This window comes from Coffea arabica, chromosome 8c, assembly GCF_036785885.1.
Source record: "Coffea arabica cultivar ET-39 chromosome 8c, Coffea Arabica ET-39 HiFi, whole genome shotgun sequence".
Classification (NCBI taxonomy): Eukaryota; Viridiplantae; Streptophyta; class Magnoliopsida; order Gentianales; family Rubiaceae; genus Coffea; species Coffea arabica.
The window spans coordinates 44,477,490-44,498,449 of NC_092325.1; the positions used below are offsets into that span (position 1 = coordinate 44,477,490).

General features: G+C 37.4%; 3 protein-coding genes across 4 annotated transcripts; all 3 read left to right on the forward strand.

Moving 5' to 3' along the window:
• Positions 1-420: 420 nt before the first annotated feature.
• Positions 421-5,737, forward strand: LOC113705059 (UDP-N-acetylmuramoyl-L-alanyl-D-glutamate--2,6-diaminopimelate ligase MurE homolog, chloroplastic). The gene is made up of 6 exons (XM_027226928.2): positions 421-2,438; positions 3,315-3,431; positions 3,691-3,866; positions 4,315-4,460; positions 4,755-5,000; positions 5,462-5,737. Exons 1-5 carry the CDS (start codon positions 518-520, stop codon positions 4,771-4,773), a joined length of 2,379 nt encoding a protein of 792 aa, XP_027082729.2. The 5' UTR covers positions 421-517; the 3' UTR covers positions 4,774-5,000; positions 5,462-5,737.
• Positions 5,738-7,949: 2,212 nt separating this feature from the next.
• On the forward strand, positions 7,950-9,671 carry LOC140013902 (uncharacterized). The gene is made up of 2 exons (XM_072064140.1): positions 7,950-8,085; positions 8,266-9,671. Exon 2 carries the CDS (start codon positions 8,297-8,299, stop codon positions 9,590-9,592), a length of 1,296 nt encoding a protein of 431 aa, XP_071920241.1. The 5' UTR covers positions 7,950-8,085; positions 8,266-8,296; the 3' UTR covers positions 9,593-9,671.
• A 1,828-nt stretch (positions 9,672-11,499) lies between these two features.
• Positions 11,500-20,645, forward strand: LOC140013629 (signal peptide peptidase-like 2). Of its 2 annotated transcripts, XM_072063042.1 has the most exons (14): positions 11,500-11,829; positions 12,669-12,827; positions 12,911-13,022; positions 13,329-13,448; positions 14,079-14,230; positions 14,335-14,517; positions 15,017-15,051; positions 15,913-16,069; positions 16,716-16,769; positions 19,139-19,231; positions 19,330-19,472; positions 19,894-19,964; positions 20,123-20,206; positions 20,320-20,645. In XM_072063042.1, exons 1-14 carry the CDS (start codon positions 11,644-11,646, stop codon positions 20,427-20,429), a joined length of 1,659 nt encoding a protein of 552 aa, XP_071919143.1. In that variant the 5' UTR covers positions 11,500-11,643; the 3' UTR covers positions 20,430-20,645. The 2 variants fall into 2 exon arrangements, with proteins under 2 accessions (XP_071919143.1, XP_071919144.1); XM_072063043.1 differs by lacking the exon at positions 14,335-14,517.
• The last annotated feature ends 315 nt before the right edge of the window (positions 20,646-20,960 follow it).

A 20,960-nucleotide genomic window follows, 5' to 3' on the forward strand; every position in this document is an offset into this window, starting at 1 on the left:
GCACCGTCTTTCGAGTTGGCCTCAGAAGCCTCAAATTTGGTGGTGATATTGGAAACAAACTCATAGCTGTTATCTTCCCATTTTTGTCCTTGTTCTTCTACCATCCAATTCCATACCTGATAAATAACCAAGAGCCTCCCTAGCAACTCCACCTAACATAAAGCGATCAGAATTTGTAGTAAGATGGCACGAGAAGAGGGAGTATGAGTTATAAATTCAAGTTTGAGACCTTTATTTACATTTTTTCTTGATAAAAAAAGAAAGGTAGTTATAAATAATTAACATCACAGAGCAGATCAAATTTGCTGTTTTCCCTGAATTGGCAAAACGAAACAATTAAGAAGAGTATTTTCTGACTTGCCATCGTATTTTCCTTGAATTTGCCTTTATAGCCCAATCATTTCTTCTCCCTGTAGCAATAGCAAATAGTATAAAGTATAAACCTCAGGGTTCTGCTTCCTCTCTTCCACACAGTACACAGTACACGCTCAAAAAACAACCGGATAGAATCATAGAAATGCCCCTTACCTTCCATTCCCTCCCATCCTTCCTTCCTCCCTTTCATATTTCTTCTTCCCCAATCCCCGAACACAACTCACTCCCCTTCCCCCTCTGCCTGAAACAATCCTTCCCCACCACTACCACCACCAGCAGAAGCTCCGCCGTTTCCGCCATTGGCCCAGATGGAAAGTTCTATCCAAACCCATCAGATGATGACCCGCCAGTAGCCCCAGAAGACTCAATGCACGGAGTCAGCAAGTTCCAGCAGATTCAACTTCAAGCTGCCCGAGCGAGAAAGCTCCAAGAAGAAGAATTCAAGAAAAACCAGTCCATTTTCGTTGACGCCCTTGCTGAAATTGAGGACCCACCCGAAAGCTCCATTTCTGCCAATGATGAAACTTCGGGGGATGATTTGTTCGGAGAGATTGATAAAGCTCTTGCCTTGAAAAGAAAAGAGTTTGTTAAACAGGGCCTTTTAAAGCCTAATCCCAAAAAGAACGAATCCCAGGCTGTTAGTGGTGCCCAGACTGAGGCTGACATTGATGAGCTTGAGCCTGAAGAAGAAGTTGATTTAGAGGAAATTAAGGAGCTTTCAGGCCTAACTGAGATTTCAGAGGATGATGATGCTGGTGGAAGTGAAGAGGAAGAGGAGGAGGAGAGCTCAGAAAGGTCTGATTTTGAGGCGAGTAATGAACTGAATAATGCTGAGTTTTCTGATTTATCCTCGTTTGATATTGATTTTGATGAATTTGGTAAGAGTAAGGCTAGAATTGTTGAACCTAAGTTTAGAATGAGTTTAGCTGAGCTATTAGATGAGAGTAAAGTTGTGCCTGTTTCGGTGTATGGGAATTTAGAGGTGGAGATTAGTGGGATTCAGCATGATTCACGGTTGGTGGAGAGTGGTGATTTGTTTGTGTGTTGCGTTGGGAGGAACACCGATGGACATTTGTACTTATCCGAGGCTGATAAGAGAGGAGCTGTTGCAGTTGTGGCGAGTAAAGAGATTGACATTGAGGAGACGTTGGGCTGTAAGGCTTTGGTTATAGTGGAGGATACCAGTGCGGTTCTTGCTTCATTGGCTGCTTCATTTTATAGGTATCCGTCTAAGAATATGTCTGTGATTGGGATAACGGGGACTAATGGGAAGACTACTACTGCATATTTGATAAAGGGGATGTATGAGGCTATGGGATTGAGGACAGGGTTGTTGAGTACTGTGGCGTATTATGTTCATGGGGATAACAAATTGGACTCTTCAAGTACGACCCCTGATGCCGTTTTAATACAGAAGTTGATGGCAAAAATGGTGCACAATGGGACGGAAGCTATGGTTATGGAGGCTTCATCTCATGGATTGGCGTTAGGGAGGTGTGATGAGGTCGATTTTGATATTGCAGTTTTGACAAATATGACAAGGGATCATTTGGATTTTCATGGGACTGAGGAGGAGTATAGGAATTCCAAGGCTAAGTTGTTTTCAAGGATGGTGGATCCTGAACGCCATCGGAAAATTGTAAATATTGATGATCCTAATGCAACGTTCTTCATTGCACAAGGAAGTCCCGATGTGCCTATTGTAACTTTTGCAATGGATAATAAGAATGCTGATGTCCATCCCTTAAAATTTGAGTTGTCTCTGTTTGAGACCCAGATATTGGTTAATACGCCTCAAGGAATATTGGAGATTTCGTCTGGATTGCTTGGGAGGCATAACATTTATAACATTCTTGCGGCTGTTGCTGTTGGGATCGCAGTTGGTGCACCTTTGGAAGACATAGTGAGAGGGGTTGAAGAGGTTGACACCGTCCCAGGTAGATGTGAGTTGATAGATGAGGAACAGGCATTTGGGGTGATTGTGGACTATGCTCACACTCCTGATGCATTGTCTAGACTCCTTGATTATGTAAGGGAGCTCAACCCTAGGAGGATTATCACAGGTACATGAATATTTGCATTCTTTTGTAGCTGATACAAATCTAGAAGGAGCACCATTTTCTTCTGCATGCAGTATACTCAAAATTGTAGTCTTTCTAATATAAGTATCATATATATTTTTAGTTTTGCTCTTCTTGACTTTTATTTTGAGTATCTAACTTTTGCACTTTCAAACTTTTATTGGAATTTTCTCTCAAACCAGATACAGACGTATCTGCTTATGTTTTATCCTGGTTTACTGTAGACTTGGTATATGAAAGAAAGTATCATCTTTGTATGTTATTAAAATGCCCCTTCTGGCTGTTTTTCCATCTTGACTGAGCTCTTTCATTAGAGTTGGTTATATATAGCTTGTTCAACTTGGAGATCAAGATCAGATTAAAACATTTACACTAATGCTGGACTGACTCACAAAATTTGCCAAATATATATGGTGGAAGTCGGGTGTACATTTACACTAATTAGCGTGGCTTTGCCATTAAGGCCACGCCAATTAGTTAAATTTTCATATAACTTTTAATGAGTTAAACACTTTCCAATTTCTCTTACTGAACTAGTAAACAGCATGTTGAAGGTAATGTGAGAGGGGGGAAAAAGCCTGAGCAAATGAAAATCATTTGATGCTGAGAGACGTTTTAAAGTTGTGCTGCTGTTGTAATCTAGAACTTGAATAAGTTGAGTGTATATAACATTTTAAATGTCCTTGGCTACATACTTATGTGTTCAACTTTCTTCCTTCTAGAAACACATGTTTGACCATTTTCTAGACTATCTGTTGTGGTCACTTGCAGCGTTATGTTTCCCTTGCTTCTTGTGATAATGTAGATATACAGATATGTTCCTAATTGCTTATCGGCATTGTAACATGTGGTGTTCAGTTGTTGGTTGTGCTGGTGAAAGCAATAGAGGGAAGAGGCCGATTATGACAAAGATAGCAACAGACAAAAGTGACGTGACTATTTTGACGTCTGATAATCCAAAGAATGAAGATCCATGTAAGTATTCCAGCAGGAAATGTATTTACACCACTATGGAATCTATCAATCTACAAGCAAAGTTATCTACCATAGCCATTTTTATTAAGATCCTTTTTTCATCTGGGAAGGAAGGGTGTTAGGGGGAGATGGGGGTCTTCTGCAGTTCTTACATACGGTAATATCAAGTACAAGTAACAAATCCTACAGCTTTTTTTTTTTTTTTTAAAAAGGCGTATGGGTGCATGATAATGATACATGATTATCTTACTTTTACCAGTGGATATATTGGATGACATGTTGGCTGGAGTAGGATGGACTATGCAAGATTATCTGAAACATGGAGAGAATGACTATTATCCTCCTCTTCCTAATGGCCATAGACTTTTCTTGCATGATATAAGGCGGGTAGCTGTACGTTGTGCGGTTGCTATGGGTGAGGAAGGTGATATGGTTGTAAGTTACTAAGCTCCTTGCTTCCTTTGTCTATTTACAGTTAACTACAAATATCATTGTGCATGTAGAACTCATGTAATTATGTATCTAAAGCAGAATGTTTGCAGCGATGATAAAACTGGTTTAGTGATTTCAATATTGGTTATTAGAATCAGAAAGAGTACACTGTTTCTTCTTTTTTTTTTTTTTTGATACACTGTTTCTATTTTAAGATAGATAGACCTTAATGTCCAAAACGGATAATGCTATATGCGATTAGCGCCTTTGAAGTTTTAGTGGATTAATTCTCACTCTGTGTGGGTATGATGTAATCTTGTGTCTTGTGCCAAATGATGAACAAAAGGTTTGTACGGTTAAATTACTCTTCACTGGGTTCTTGTTTTGTTCCTGTCAATTTGTTTTCATTTAACTTATGGATTTTTCTTACTTTGCTGTCTGCTTGCTGCAGGTTGTTGCTGGAAAAGGCCATGAAACATACCAGATAGAAGGTGACAAGAACGAATTTTTTGATGACCGAGAGGAGTGCCGTGAGGCATTGCATTATGTTGATGAGCTTCATCAGGCTGGAATTGATACAAGTGAATTCCCATGGAGGTATGCTGATTACAGTTATGCTGGAATGCAGTTTTTTTAGCATCTCATAAGCATCAAATCTTATACTCCCCAGACTTGCAATTGTCAATTGCAAATGGAAATATTTATAATACTGAGCGTCTATCTGCAGCGCTTCTTTTATTCTATATTGAAATGTGAGGGCTGTGGAAAACATCTTTTTACTTCTAATCATTCGCTTCTATCTTCTTCTCTCTTCATTATTCCTCTGTTCCATTGAAAAATTAGAGATCTTGACAAGTATTTTATATTTGATTTCTTCCTGGAATGCTACAGGCTGCCAGAGAGTCATTGATATGGTAGCAGAAAATGTTTATAGAAAAGCTTTATGAGGATACGCAAGGAGCGCAAGTCATTTTGTGGGAGCTTGGTGCCATCACACTGGAATTGAGAAGCAGGCTGTTTGACTTGCCTTGAGATATATGGATATGAAGAAGAGCAACTGTTGCATGTGGAATGGTGTTCTTCAGATTCAATTGCAGGAATGGTTAAACATATCAGAACCTGCTTTTATAGAGAGAGGTATGTGATTGTTTATTGAGGACATTATCAGATATTGTTGCTTAATTATCCCATCGCCATCTTCATATGTGGGGTTGCTCATATATGGAGCTGTAAATGAGCATCCCTATTTTTCAGTAAAATGCTTGGACATTATCTGTATTAACATTTAGCCCAGCCCTTTTGGTCTTCGTTATGGAAGTCAGTTTCATTTTAAGTTAGTCCAAAGGGCTGTAACTCTTTTCCGTATAGGATCCCTTGGATTTCTTGATACTCATATTTGACCATAGACCCTTTGTAGCGGGGGAAGAGGGAATTTGATGTTCTTACCAGCTTTTGTAAGATTGAAATGAAGACAGCTTTATTCAACAGCATAGACGAGCCATTCATAGTCTTCTCTTTTTACAGTTCTGCCGTCCCCTACATTTTCACTTCGTCTGTGAACATTAAAGTTGGATTCATTTCATCTTTTCCTTTCGCAGGTTGTTACTGGGTTTAGTTACCTTGCAAATGGCAGCCAGTCGATCATACTGACGTTGCAATTTTGTAAGCATTTGCATTAACTGGTATCTCTCCATACATGTTGTAATTTTGTAAGCATGTGCAGTTAGGATTATCGGAAGGGCCAGCCCCGGGGGGGGGGGGGGGCGGGTTCTGGTTTTTTCCTCTTTCAATTGATGTTTATGTAGTGAAGGAAGGACAGAGACATGGAAATATGCTGAATGAGATTGAGATATCATATTGATAGCCATTTCGAATTCTTGACTCTTAATCAGATTTTAGAGTGCAGAACTTTGAAATGAAGGTGCACTGGTGCGGTAGGTGTTGCCTTGAGCAATCACTGTAGTGTAGTGATTACCCAAAAAAAATCCCCACGGTGACAGTATATGCAAGAAATCAGATGTGCGTAAGCATTTATGTTGTGTAAAGTTATTCTTCGCTAAACTACTAAAATTCATTCCTCCCCAAATTTTCATCAAACTTGACGAGCGTTATTCTTCAGTGTCTAGAGCATTTTCTCGACGCCTTGCAAGTACCTCATATTTGCTCCGTTTGACAATTAAAACATTATATGATCTGATTTTCTTTTGCGAAGAACCTTGCTAGTAATAGATAGTTTAATATATGAATATAGGTCGGATCAATACGCAAAGACTACTCTATTATTTAACAACATTACAACCTTAAAATGAGATTCTTGCTAGTGATGGTTAAAGAACAGTACTCGTTCATTAAAGGAGCATCCCGCGATTGTGATTTGAGTCTTTTAACTTGAGATCAGTGATTGACATTCACCAGGAAGTCACAATGAATCTGGGGTTAAAACTTCAGTCTTTTTACGTATTTCTTCTGAATCTCAAACGACGATGGTAAAAGGTATGAACCCATATATGACCACGGGATGAATGCATAGTGTCAGCTTAGAAACCCACCAACTTTTACAACTTAACAGTGTGTTTGCAAAGAGAACTGCGAAGGCAACTGTAAAGAATGCATCAACCAAACTTTAATGCATGATTCTATAACCAAACCTGTCTTTTTCCTCGTGAAATGCATTATGCCATCACTTCCAAATGCAGAGGTGTTCGGTGCAAATTGATGTCTGCGTAAGGGGGGAAAAACTTTTAAGAAAATGAAGCAAATATAGTCCCCATCAAAGGAAAGCCAAGAAAGAACGGCCGAACAGCAGACTTATTTGGTGAGCAAATCTTTGCTTTCCTTCCTTCCAGACACTACAAAAGTTGGTATTGGTGTTTAGCGGATAAAGGGCCAACTGGCATATGATTTGTGCAAATATCTAAAGGTTATAAGATGGCCTGACGGAAGGTGGAGTTAGATGATATGGATTTAAATGCTATCTAAGATGGCTTACTAAAGAAGTTAACAAAATCCAAAAGTTTTGTTGATACTACAAAAAACTTGCTGCAAAGCATTAATCACAATATAGAATCGGAAGATCCCATCATTTATTCAGATTCATGCCAATGGACAAATTTTATACTCAGAAAGGCTAATGACACCATAACTCTTTAGGCTTTACAACTGTTTATATCCTCTCCTGCCAACTTTACAATACGGAACTAGTTATATCGCACACAACCCGTATGCATTTAGATAGAAACTACACCAACAGGCATAACAATCGCATATTTTTCTTCCTCTTAGTGATAAGAAAGCAATGAAACATATGCAGAAGAAGAGCATCATTCTTTGACATAGAGACCATTGGTGTTCCGGAGAGGGCTTCGCTGATTGAGTTATATATATATTTTTTCATCTGCTGAATAAAAGATGGTAAGAGCGTATTCAACCTCCGAAGACACGATATAATTGTACATGCTTTTATAATTCTGCTTTTCATCGATTAGTCTATGCTATTATTCTTTTTATTATGACACATTATTTGGTTTGGCCTTCTTGTTCGATCGTAACATCATGCCTTGGTTGGATTTGAAATTGCAAATTGAACTGTTTCTTTCTTTCTTTTTTGTCTAGCTTAATCTAAGTTTATTAGTATGATTGAGGAATTATTAAATTGAATGCCTAAGGTCGTTCTTTGCAATTTAGGACAGTTAAGAGTACAGAGTTAAGACTTGGTGTTTGTTTATAAATTTGCACTGCCTGCCAAGTGACTTGATTGTGCAATGATCCTTTTGCATGCAAACACTTTGGGTTTACCATCCAAATTCTTCTGATTATATGTTCCGGAGGAAGAATCAACTGGTAAAGTAGTAATACTGAAACGGTACTGACATTGCTAAGTTGAAGGATTCAATCCTGAATCCCTGTCTATCTAGCAACTATCTGATGCTGGATCTTTCTAGTTTGTCTAAGTTTTTCAACCATTTTATTTCTGCTCTATCCTGTTCTTTTTTTTCCTTTTTTGTGTCATTTGTTGCTGTAATATTGATCCTTGTTGCCTATATTTCTTCTTATACTGAAGCAATTATTTTGTTGACCTGTAGATTAGTATCTTCAACGCAGACTACTTGTATTTTGTGTAAGGTAGAAATAGGAGAGAGACCAAGAATTGCTGAATGTGCTCGAATCAGATGCGAAATGTGAGAACTTAGCTCGCCGTGAGGATGGTCTACCATATTTTCAGGTTTAACTTTGGCAATTAATTTGAATCTGAGTTATCTCCTTGTCCAAAACCTCTCTACTTCAGCAGCTGGTAGAATCAATTAGGCGGAGGTGTAGTTTATTTACACGTACGCTGGTTCTTCCGGATGTTGAGCCTTTATGTAGTGTCAATTGAGGTCTGATCACTATCCTCTGATTTCAGAACATGAAGGTAATCACAACCGTGCTTTAATATGGATCTGGACCAAAAGTTCCAGCAGCGATGGGAGTATAGGAGGAAAGATGATGAGGTTGATTCCTCAACTGATGACTCTAAATCAAGTTTAGGTGATGAACCAGTTCAAAAGAAGCATAAACTTGTTCCAAGTTCGAGTTTGTCCCAGGATGATGACGCTATTGATACCCCAAGTTCTCGAGAAAACTATCAGGAAGATGCCACAAAGAGTGTCCCTTTTCGAGCAGCTGAAGTTACTAAAAAGCATTGTGAACCAGGAATGGAGAAAACTGCTGTTGATTTTAAATCCAAAAGAAACTCTGGGAAAAGGAGAAATACGAAGGTCAGGAACCACATCCAAGACCGAGAGCCTGTGCTATTGAATGACCTCAAAATCTTCAGTGAGTCCCTATTAAAGGATCTCAAAGTTGCAAGAGAGAAGATGTTTGTGCAAATGAAGAAACAGATGACAAAGTTGGTGGCTGTGAAGCAGGTTTCAAGACCGAGAAGCAACAGTTGTTTGAAGAAGTCTGATGGAGCAATGCATCAGGCTGGAAAGAAATCATGCAAAAGAATTCAAAGTTCTGATGGTAGGTTGAGAAAAGGGTCTAAGAAAGACAATCTGGGATTTGAATCAAGCAAATCTTCTATAGCTAATTCAGAGAGAACAAATCTTGAAAAGGCAGCACTTCATTCCAATAGGATGGACAAGAGAGAAACACTAAGTTTACCTAGAAACAATTCAGTACATTTAGTTGAAGAGTCTGATCAAATGGGTTCTTCCTCTTATGTGACATTGCCTAGTGTCTTGCCAAAACCTCAAACTGAGAGCCTGAGTATTGATTCTTCTTTACGTAATCACAATGAATCTGGATCTCCAGTAAATGTTGCTCAAAATGCAGAAAAGGAAAATCCCGTGACCGATGCAAATAATTATGGCTACCTCTTTGGGATCCAGCCAGATGAACAATTTGGAAGTTTAGCTCAGATTACTTCAAAAGGCATGGGTTTGTTGGACTATCAAAACAGTCAAACATCAATCATGGTTTCTGGTTTACCAGTGCCACTTAATCATTGGCAAAATAATGGTTTCACTATCACAAGCCAAAGTGCTAAAGATCCAGCTCAGCAGAATAATGCAGCAAGGATGGATGGTGGAGCTATTGGAGTTCCTGGGAGAAGCCATGCCCTGTCAGAGTGCTTTGTTGGTAACACCATAAGCTGCAGCATGCATTATGATACTAATAATGCTGATGGAGGACTTGCATCATTTAGATGTGGAGAAGTTAAAAGAGGCCATCTTGTGCTGAAATAGTTGTCAAAAGAATAAGTAGGATGTGTATCGATTTCTCTGACCTGTTGATGTGATATTTCCTTTGATCCTTCGACAAAGGGATGGCATTCATATCCTTAAGCTAATGATATATTCATCTATGTTTAAACAGACATCCACTCTGAATTTCTTTTTCTGTATTTTTTCCCTGAATTTGGTGTTCTTGTCCAGTTAAAGTTCCCCTTCTTTCTAACTCGAAGCAGCATAGCCATTTCCCTGTTCTATGTTATTAGAGAAACCTGAGCACCAAGACTTTCGAATTGCATCGCATAATCTAGTACTGGAATGGTTAAAGCACTATTTTTCTTCCATCAAATGACTGCTCATCAATTGCAGTTTTGCGAAAATTTGTTTGTCTACTCCTTTACATTTACACATAAAGGGCTTATTTTCTTGGAAATGATCTGAATGCAAACACGTCAGGTTTGAACTCTGTTCCTTCTTAGTGTTACAAAAAAGTCTAGTGTAATGGTGTGCATCCTAGTTAGCCTTGTTCCTAATTAGGGGTGTAATCGAGTTGAGTCGAGCGCGAGTATCGCTGTACTTCAGCTTGACTCAACAGTAGAGATGTATTGATCGAACTCGAGCTTGAGCAGCAGAAATGGAGTTTGGACTCGAATTCGGCTTGAATAATTATCGAGGAGCTTTTGACCGAGTTGCTCGCGAATAGTTCGATGTTGGATTACATCCCTATTCCTGACAATATAACTCATTCTATGATGTCTGCAATTACCCTGTTAGTTAATGTTTACGGACAACGTTAGTCAGAAGGGTCCTGGTTGAAGGAAAAGTGCTATGCTGTGTCGATCAATCCCCATGGTCTTCAATCTTCATCACTGCTATCCTAAGCCCTCATTGTCATCGATCATCATTGACTCGATGCTCTTTCTATTCTGGCCCTCATGCAAGTTACTTTGGATTTTATAACCAGACGCACTAAAACGGTTCTCCAAGAATTTCAGTCCGGCAAACACCAGATACTACAATAAGAAAGCGAGGAACTCCATTATTTGCTTTACAAACGCTACCATATGTTGCCAAATTTATCTTTCAAGAAGCCACATGAATCAGATACCAACTCTAACAGAACGAAGAGCAATAAGGAAATTCCTTCTTTAATCTCAAGATTTAGCTAACAAAAACGAAGGTTGCTGATTTTGGTTCAAACAAAAACGAAAAGTAAATGAAGATCGCCTTATTAAGTTCTGCCCGTTTATTCCCAATCCAATCCTAACAGATGTAATGAATGGTACAACAAACGTAGAAATTAAGACAAAATCTTAGAGAATATAGCGGATTTTGTTACTCATCGAATCAATCCATTTGTTTCACATCAAAGCAAAGTTTGGACCATTAACTATATATGTTTTACAATTGCTCTGACAATTTTAGAGAATTGCAACCCCTTTTCATGCCCTCTAGCGCTCCAAGAAGGCATCATAATTCGTAAATTTTTTTTTTGTAATTAGACTTTGGTGATTTGCCTCAATTGGTGAAAAGGTATAACATCAATGTGTTGCACCCAAATTGTCAGTCATCGATGTCATAGTAATCGGGTCACAAGTACTTTAGGTGTGACCGAGTATTGGTGAAATAGTACGAATTTTTCTAAATAAATGCCTAAACACCTGAAAAACGGAGAGATTTACACGCTTTTAAGGTGACAACTTACAGCATAAAAAACTGGTGCGCGTACGTTTTCAGTTCTCACCTTCACCAGATTGGTTGACATTTGTGAAGACCTCCACTTCTCACAAGTCCCCGACCGATGACGCCCACTTTCCACAGCAACTGCTTTAAGTATTTGAATTTTTTATTTCATCCCTTGATTTTTCCCAACTTTACTCGTCACATTCTCAAGTTATACTTATAACCGATCCCAAAAAGATTTTAAAAGAGAGATAAAAACAGACCAAATTTTTTTATCGAAAAGGGATCTGCTTTTGGACCCTCTATCTCTATGCATTAAATGATTGATATAGTTCAGCTCAGACTTCAGAGGCTGTGATGCATCGAACTAAATACATAAAAAAATGAAGAAAAATAGCATCAAAGCTTCTGCATATCTCATGGGTTTTGACAGAATTTGCAGTTTAATCTGCGTGTATGCAATTGTAGTGGTGGTCTTCCGTAGTCCAGCTGAAGTGACGGCCGGTGACATAGTTCATGAAGACGATTTAGCCCCTAAAAAGCCCGGTTGCGAGAATGATTTCGTTTTGGTACTTCATCTACTCCTCTACTTCTCCTCGACCCTTTTAAGATTTTCTGTGACTTCTAAACAGGATTGTAGTTATTCTTTTTTTCATGTTCTACTACTAAAATTTTCAGTCAGTTGCTTGATTTTATTTATATGGTCTCGCCACTTCCTTTTCTCATTTTTGTTTTAAATGATGCTGTGACGGAGTTGTGGTGATTATGTGTTAAGGAACTGGATTCCGAAACGAATCTAACCTCTTAGCTTTCCCACCTGTTTTATGTGTTGAATTTTGGGATGGTTGGAGTGGGTTGAGGTCAATTGGACTTTTCTTGTTAAAGATTAGATTTTTAATGCTTCTAATTGTGTTTGGATTTTATTGTGTAGTATATGATGAGGTTTCATGATGAACTTCAGTGCATTTTGGTTTTGGGCGTTTTAATGATCGCTAAAAGCAGCTTCTACTCTTCTGAATCAGGTTGCATTTCGCACCCCAGCCTTCACCCAACTCGAAAATTAAGAACTGACGGAAAAGAAAAAGTTAAGAACATGAAAAAATCTCGAGCTTTACTTCGTGACAATTAAGAACATGAAAAAAATCTTGAGCTTTACTTCGTGATAACTATTGAATTCTTTGCCCTAGTATAATGGGGCATGGCAAATGAAATTTCATGGCATAGTACCACTTGAGGTAGCCTACTTTGAATTTGGCATTTGTCGGTTGTAGTGTTACTGTTATTGGAGCTGAAAGCTTCAGTTGGCTGCCTATCATTTGGTAGACGAGATGAATTTCTGTCATTTGGTATATATTCAATCCTATCTGTTAACATTACTCGTCATTAATGTTATTGCTGCATCCGATAGGTAAAAATTCAGACTTGGGTTGATGGCATAGAGAACGCGGAGTTTGTTGGTGTTGGTGCTAGGTTTGGCACTACAATTGTTTCAAAGGAGAAAAATGCACAACAAACTCACCTTACTCGTTCAAACCCTAGGGATTGTTGTAGTCCTTCAATTAACAAGGTCTGTGTTCACTACTGTTTTAAATATCCCTATTAGTGTTTAGTACCTCCATGCTAAAAGCAGACTTTTGTTGTTTGTATTAGCTTGCTGGAGATGTCATCATGGTAGATCGTGGAAAGTGTAAATTTACAACTAAGGCTAATATTGCAGAGGCTGCTGGTGCTTCAGCTGTCCTTATTATCAATAATCAAAAAGGTAATGATATCTTACTTAATGTATTTGATGCCCATATTTTGGCATGGGTGGCTGAAAAAGGTGCTGAGCTAAATCTATTTTCTATTTTCTTGTTGCCTTGTGATGTTCCTTGATCATCTGTGGTTCAGTTCTTTTTTTAGTGTCACCTTGCTGTTTTGTTTGGTATGACCTTTGCTCTGCCATCGATGTCTTCAATGAAAGGACCGTTCTGGTTATCTGATCTATGAATAATCAAGATGCTGTTCATTTTATATTACTGTTTTCTGTAACACTTCCTGTGTCATATGGGACTCATAACCTTTGCAGAACTCTACAAGATGGTCTGTGAGCCTAATGAAACTGATCTGGACATAAAGATTCCAGCCGTGATGCTTCCGCAAGATGCTGGTGCAAGCTTGGAGAAGATGCTGTCAAATAGTTCATCAGGCAAGCTTCCCTCCTCATGAAGATGTGCAACTTAAATAATAGAATATTCTTGTTAGTCTTATGCTGCTTTGAAAGAAATTCTAAGCACCTAACTTCTGCGCTATTAAGATGACAGAACATCGTCTTTTTCTTTTTTTCTTTTTTTTTGGTGCTATTATTATTATACTTAAGCAATTTAGCATAGCAATTGTCTTCCCATGGCTTGAAATTTTGCTGTACCTTGCATTCTTTTTATTTGCCGTGGATAAACAACTGTGAGCTATAGCATAAAGCCTTTGATTTCTTCAAGGATCAATTGCCAAAAAGCAATCATGTCTACAAGAAACCTTTTAACTGATGATTGATGACTATATGTGCTTTTTGTGCATGTGAAAAGTAAGGGAAGAAAGCTGCAATGCATTTTCTGATTCTTGCAGATGCTTAAGAAATAAACAAACTAAAATTTGGTGCAGATTAAACTAGTATGCTAGTTTAAGACTTCAGACAGTTTGACTAAGTTTAGCATTACTTTGTTGTTGAACTAATGTGTCCATCATTAGTATTTATGCTATTACTTCCAATTGTTTTTTATCCTATTCCAGATATATTTCTATAAATTCCCTTCTTGATGGCATTTGTATCTTTCTCTAGTTTCTGTGCAGCTGTACTCTCCACGAAGACCAGTAGTTGACATAGCAGAAGTGTTTTTGTGGCTAATGGCAGTTGGTACGATCTTATGTGCCTCTTATTGGTCTGCTTGGAGTGCTAGAGAAGTGGCTGTTGAACAGGACCAGTTGTTAAAGGTTGAATATGAGTTTTTTTATTTTATTGGGTTTTGGTTGTTCATGCAGCTTTGTTTTTTAGTTCACAGCCTGTGTTCAAAACAAATCTTATCTTCTTCTTCTAGGATGCATCAGACGAAGTTACAAGCCCAAAAGGTCTTGGTGTAAGCAATGTGGTGGATATAAGCACTGCATCGGCAGTCTTCTTTGTAGTCATTGCTTCATGCTTCTTGATTTTACTGTACAAGCTAATGTCATCCTGGTTCCTTGATCTCTTGGTGGTTCTTTTTTGCATTGGTGGTGTAGAGGTGTGATTTTCCCTTTGAAATGCAAGCCTTATATGTTTCAATTCATCAATAAATATAGATATTTGTCTCATATAAATTATGTCTCATCAATATATATAGATATTTCTCTCTTATAAATTATTTCTGATGTGTAGACAATGGTCCATTTTTTTTGTTCACTGACAACCCCCCCTGATTTCTGGAGCCGTTGTTATTTCCCGTTGCACTGGTTTTGTAGGGATTTGCACTCTTTCTTTTGACATTCAGCATGCACTATAAAGTTGGAAACATGTCTCAGTATGTTTGCCCTGGGATATTATAAAGTTGCTACAATAAATAATAACCACTTTTAAATGCTATACTTGCAAATCTGCATCACTGGGAATCTAAACATACGTACTTTTTTATCTAAATTTTGCCTTCTAAGTCTGCCTGTTTATATCCTTCTTTGTTCCCGTTCAATGAAGCTCTTTATAGTAATTTTAATTTCTAGTGTGTTGGCTTGTATTTTAATTTGCAGGGCTTGCAAACTTGCTTGGTTGCTTTGTTATCTAGGTACATTTCTTTCTTAGCTTCTTTTTCTTCTTTTTTTTTTCCCCTTTTCTTTTCCTTCTTTTTGCACTTGCTATTCAGCTCTTCATTTACTTGTCACCTCCAACTCAGAGGTGCTATGTTGGTGTAAAGAGCTCACGATTTGTGTTGAATCTTTTTCTGGGGTTAATTGTCTGGCGGAAATTAATCTTAAAATAATATAGAAGAAGCCACTATGAATTTTCTATTTGGAAGAACAAGAGTACTTGTGGTGGTGTTAGTCTGTTAGAGAGGGGTTTAGAAAGGAAAAGTAGAAGAGAGCACTCTAGGGTAATTAAATTCCCACACACCCATTTTAGCTTCTTGCACAAAAGGTACCCTGTCTATATGGCCTTATAATTCTTCTCAACAACCTACATTTAAGCTTCAAGGAGAAACAGCAAGGTTTGGACTAAATCCATCCTGAAATTATATTTGCGTCAGAATAGAAACTCTTAAGAGTTCATTATGTACTCTATTAAGGCTACATATGTCACTTGAAGTGTAAGGTAAAAAAGAGATTTATACTGTAGATGGCTACTTCTAATTGTTTTGGAAGTTGTAATGATTTATATATGCTCTTTGGTTTTCTGTTGAAATATTTGCCTAGTTGAATTTCTTATCACGATGATCTGCTGCTGATAGTAGTGTTCTGTAGAACAGTCAATATGATTGGCTGGACTTCTATTTGAATTTTAGTTTGATGGTCCTATACTTAAATGCTGGAAGTTGTACTTAAGTACTTAAGCATAATATTTGGCAAATTTTATTCAGTTCATGATGCAACAAAAGTTTAGGTTAGATTTTTGCAATCAATTGAAGCTTTGGAATTTGTAAATTTTTCAGGTGGTTCAAACATACGGGAGAGTCATTCATTAAAGTGCCTTTCTTTGGAGCTGTCTCTTACCTTACTTTGGCTGTATCTCCATTCTGCATAGCTTTTGCTGTTATTTGGGCTGTGTACAGAAATGCCTCTTTTGGCTGGATAGGCCAAGATATTCTTGTAAGCATAGTTGCTTTTGTCATGTTTCCTTGTGTTGTTTAGCTAGTGTACATGGTGCTTACTGAGCATAAATAAATTATTGGGTCAGTAAGTGAACCTTCATTCTGTTCTGAGTGAGTCAGTGACAATGTTAAGAGTGACAGTGGAGCCATATTTAAGAGAGAGAGGTAAATGAAGGGGAGGGTGAGACCAGAAAATAACTGTCCTTTTCTTCTCTTGAATGAAATTTCCCAAGTGCTTGTGGATGGTACACCTGTGTCAAGCCTAAGATCTTGTCTTTGAGCATTTTACCACTGCTCATTGTGTTTACAATTCCTACCCTCTCCCCCTCCCCCCTCTAGGTTAAATATGGTTACTCATGCCATCTTCGTGAATTAGGGTTTGCTGCATCCTGTTCTACCAGTGAGCTCACAAAATATATTTAAGTATAATTATTATCATTATGTTCTCAAGTCTTAAAAATCCTGCCTCTATACCCTTTGTTGTGGTTGGTATACTGATTTTGATTTTTGCTCTCATAGATCTATCTTAATGTCACTTAATCTGAACCGGATGCTTTATGTATAAGTTGCGCCTGAGGACCTAAGATATTTAGATTTAATGCAGCTTGATCTTTTGAAATATGATTCCTGTTCTTTTGCGTCAGGGGATTGCACTGATAATAACAGTTATTCAGATTGTGCGAGTCCCTAATCTCAAGGTAATAACACCAGCAGTTTGGCGTACCTTTAAGTTTTATTGTTTTTTGTTCTGCTCATTCTATGATGCTTCAATGTTGAATAATGAGATTTACTGAACTTTGAACAAGTATGCTTACATACATGTTTCTTATTTCCCAACATGTGTCACTGTTTGGGTGTTCCACAAAAAGTATTGGTAGGTAGAACAAGTTTTGCTGTGGAAGATGATAGGAGGATAAGAAAGAAATGAATCAAAGGGCATTATATTCCCAATGTCTTGTATCTGTTCACTCCGCTATTTGCACATGCTCGGCTCAGAACCAATTCTTGTGGATTTTGATCCTAAAGTATCAGCCAGAGAATTAATCTATACCCTCCTATATTAATTCTGAGAATCTTTTTTCTAGTGTTCAAGCTTGTGAAATTTTAATATATCAAGGCTCGTGTTAGGGCATTTGAAGTCTGTGATTCTTTATAAAATGGAAGATTGGTTAGGAGTGAAATATTATTCCTTCATTAGCTTTTACTTTTTTGTAAGGAAATATTAAGAACTACAAACATATAGTTAACTTTAGCATTCAGAAGACAGCTCTGAATGGCAGGGAATTTTATGTTGCTTATCCAAAGAGTTTGAATGTTAAACTCTTTGTGCTTGTCTAACTGGCTTCTTATGCGTATGACAAGGGCATTTAGCTCCTTGTAGCAGGTGGATGTTGGATTTTGCATGTTAGCTGGCCATGTTCATTCTGGCTGAAAATGTATTTAATAGGATATTCGCGTTGTAGGGATTGTAAACTAAGAAAAAGGGAGAGAAAGTACTCTTCTTCATATATTTGGACTACACAATATACAAATATATATACACAAGTGTAACCTAATTTAGTTCCTAAAATCATGCTAATCTAAATCAATCTACTACCTAATAAAAAATGATACTATAATCATATGATACCTAATTAATATATGATACTATAATCATATGATACTATAATCAAATCTTTCCTAATATTTACAATATCAAATCTTTCTATAATATCAGATCACATATCTTCAACACTCCCCCTCAAGATGGAGCATAGATGTTAATCATGCCCATCTTGCCACAAATGTAATCAATTCTTGGATCATTTAGAGGCTTAGTGAAAATATCAGCTAACTGTTCTCCAGTTCTCACATGACTGGTTGAGATCAAGTTCTGTTAGATTTTTTTTCACGAACAAAATGGCAATCAATTTCGATATGCTTTGTTCTCTCCACTTGAAAAATAGTTTTGCATCTTCCCTTGGCCAAACCTTCTTTTCTTCCCCATCAACGGGTGGGTCATCAGTGAAATGATCATCTCTATTGATGCTGCGCAGATATATCCGAATAGTTTTACTCCAATCCAAAAAATTTTTTTCACTCAATTTGTGTTCAGTAATTTTTTATGTTGTAGGAATAACATCAAAAATTACTGTTTTCATCTCTCTACTACTACCTTTCATATCTGCCATTATAATTCACACAAGAAAAACCTAAAAGTGACTCAATAGGGTCACGTTAAAAGACAAACTGATAACAGAGATTCACACAAGGAAGACCTAAAAGTGACTCAATAGAGTCACGTCAAAAGACAAACTAATAACAGAACCTGAAGATCTGATACCATGTAAACTAAGAAAAAGGGAGAGAAAATACTCTTCTTCATATATTTGGACTACACAATATATAAATATATATACACAAGTGTAACCTAATTTAGATCCTAAAATCATGCTAATCTAAATCAATCTATTACCTAATTAATATATGATACTATAATCATATGATACTATAATCAAATATTTCCTAATATTTACAATCATCAACAGGGATGATGTAATGAGAAGTAACTTAAACCCTATTCTACCACAGTGGACCAGTTTGAAAACCGGACTTGAAGTTGGCAAAATTATATGGTGCAATAAAGAACATTATGGAGTTAGACCAAAAGATGAAACTCTCTGGATCACTGTTTACATAAGAGAGCCTGTCTAGTTTCACCTTGCTCTGAAATGTCCAGAGAAGGATTTTTCCAGAAAATAAATGCTCCAGTACAATGTCTGAGTTTGAGCTGAAACCTAGTGTAGGGAGCAGGGATAGAGAAACAATTTTAGTAAAACTTAGCTACTTAAAGTCTGGCTAACCACTGCATTGTGTTGCTCCTGGTGGTCAAATTACTCACTCAGCACCAACTATTTTACTGGTTCAATCTAATTTTCCTCCAATGAGGCTACGAGACATGAAGTGGTTAAGGTTTACTTTTTATCTGCTGCTATTTATAAGAAAAAAGGATTTTTTTTTTGAATAAAAGATATGCTTTATAGCACATATTTCTTCCATGTAATTAGGAATCTGTACTATCTTTCAGGTGGGCACAGTTCTTCTTAGTTGTGCCTTCTTGTACGACATATTCTGGGTCTTTGTTTCAAAGTCGCTGTTCCATGAAAGCGTGATGATTGTGGTGGGTAATTTTTTTTAATAGACAGTGAATATTCTAGAATTCAGTAATTTATTTGGCAAAAAGGTTCGCTTTCAAATGAATAATTTATGGGTTTTTAGGTTGCTCGAGGTGATAGAAGTGGAGAGGATGGTATTCCAATGCTACTGAAAATTCCACGCTTGTTTGATCCTTGGGGTGGTTTTAGCATCATAGGCTTTGGTGACATCCTTTTACCTGGGCTGCTGATAGCATTTTCGCTCAGGTTTGATTTGTTTAGCTTTGTATTATCTGCGGATCCGCTATGCATAGAGATCTGTAGTACTTTTGACCAAAAAAAAAAAATTTCTAGCTTTATGGTACAGTTGCTCAGTATTCTTTGGAACTTTATTATTGTCTTGTGGCAAGGAAAAGTTGAAAATTTTCATGATCTGGGTAAATTGCTTGGCTCCATAAAATCATGAGGATAGATTTTCAGTCATAAAATATATCTTGGGTTAGTTTAACAACTGAAGCAACGATCATACCATCTAATCACTGGCATATGTAATGTCCTTTTGTTTCCCTTTTCGCTGACTTATAGCGGGTACATGGTATTCAATTGCTGTAACAAATGAAAATTTTCTTTATGAGGCCTGTGTTGTTTGTCACTTGGTTCATTTGGGAAAACTTGGTGTACATTGCAGATATGATTGTCTTGCAAAGAAGAATCTTCGAGCTGGTTATTTTTTATGGGCAATGTTTGCTTACGGACTAGGTAACCACTAGGATGTCAAGATTTCCCCCCCCCCCCCCCTAATACAAGTGTTTTTGATATATCTTGGTACTTCAAATTTTTGGCACACTTGTCTTTCCTCTGATGTGTTGCTTATTACTCGTATCAGTAGATGAAACAGTTTCTTTAATACATTGTAGGTCTCCTTATTACATATGTGGCGTTGAACCTGATGGATGGCCATGGCCAACCTGCTCTTCTTTACATCGTCCCATTTACTCTTGGTAATCTATCATGGGAATCTTTGCAAACTCTGTGTGTGTGTGTGTGTGTGCGGGCGCGTCCGTGCGCACGTGTTTAATGATTTTCTGAATACAAAATTTGATGACCGGTGCAGGAACCTTTATAGCACTGGGAAAAATGAGAGGCGATCTAAAGATTCTGTGGACAAAAGGAGAACCCGAAAGGGTCTGCCCGCATGTCGGCCTTGAATCTAACAAGGAATGATTCACACTTTAGAAAATGTAATTATGTTGTAATGGCTAGTTTTGTGCATTATCAAGCAGCCCTAGTGCCCTACTGTTTTCGTTGAAACCCTCTCTTTAATTTTTTTTTTTTTCCAAGAATTGCTTGTGCTTGATGCGAAATGTTGTAATCTATCTGTAATTTATTGCTAGTCCGATGGGTCCACAAAGCAGTGGATTGAGGCGCTGTTTGATGAAATCAAGTTTGGGTTTTGAGATGGATCCTCATCCATCATTCCATTTCCCTTCCCTCTTATTTTATAAGAGTGCTATTGTAACTATTATTGCCCATAAAGCCTGTTGCAGCTACTGAAAACTGGTCCTGAATACTAAATTGGAACCCAAGTTTTTTGTCAAGTTTATCTGCTACAAGTTTTTTGAAAATTTTAGTTACAGTAATATCAAAAAATTACTTAAAGTTTTTAAACCGTACATTTCAAAATATTTAAAAATTTACACATTTCAAAAAAATTTTTAAAAGCTTTTACAGTAAATTACAGTAAAATTTTAGATA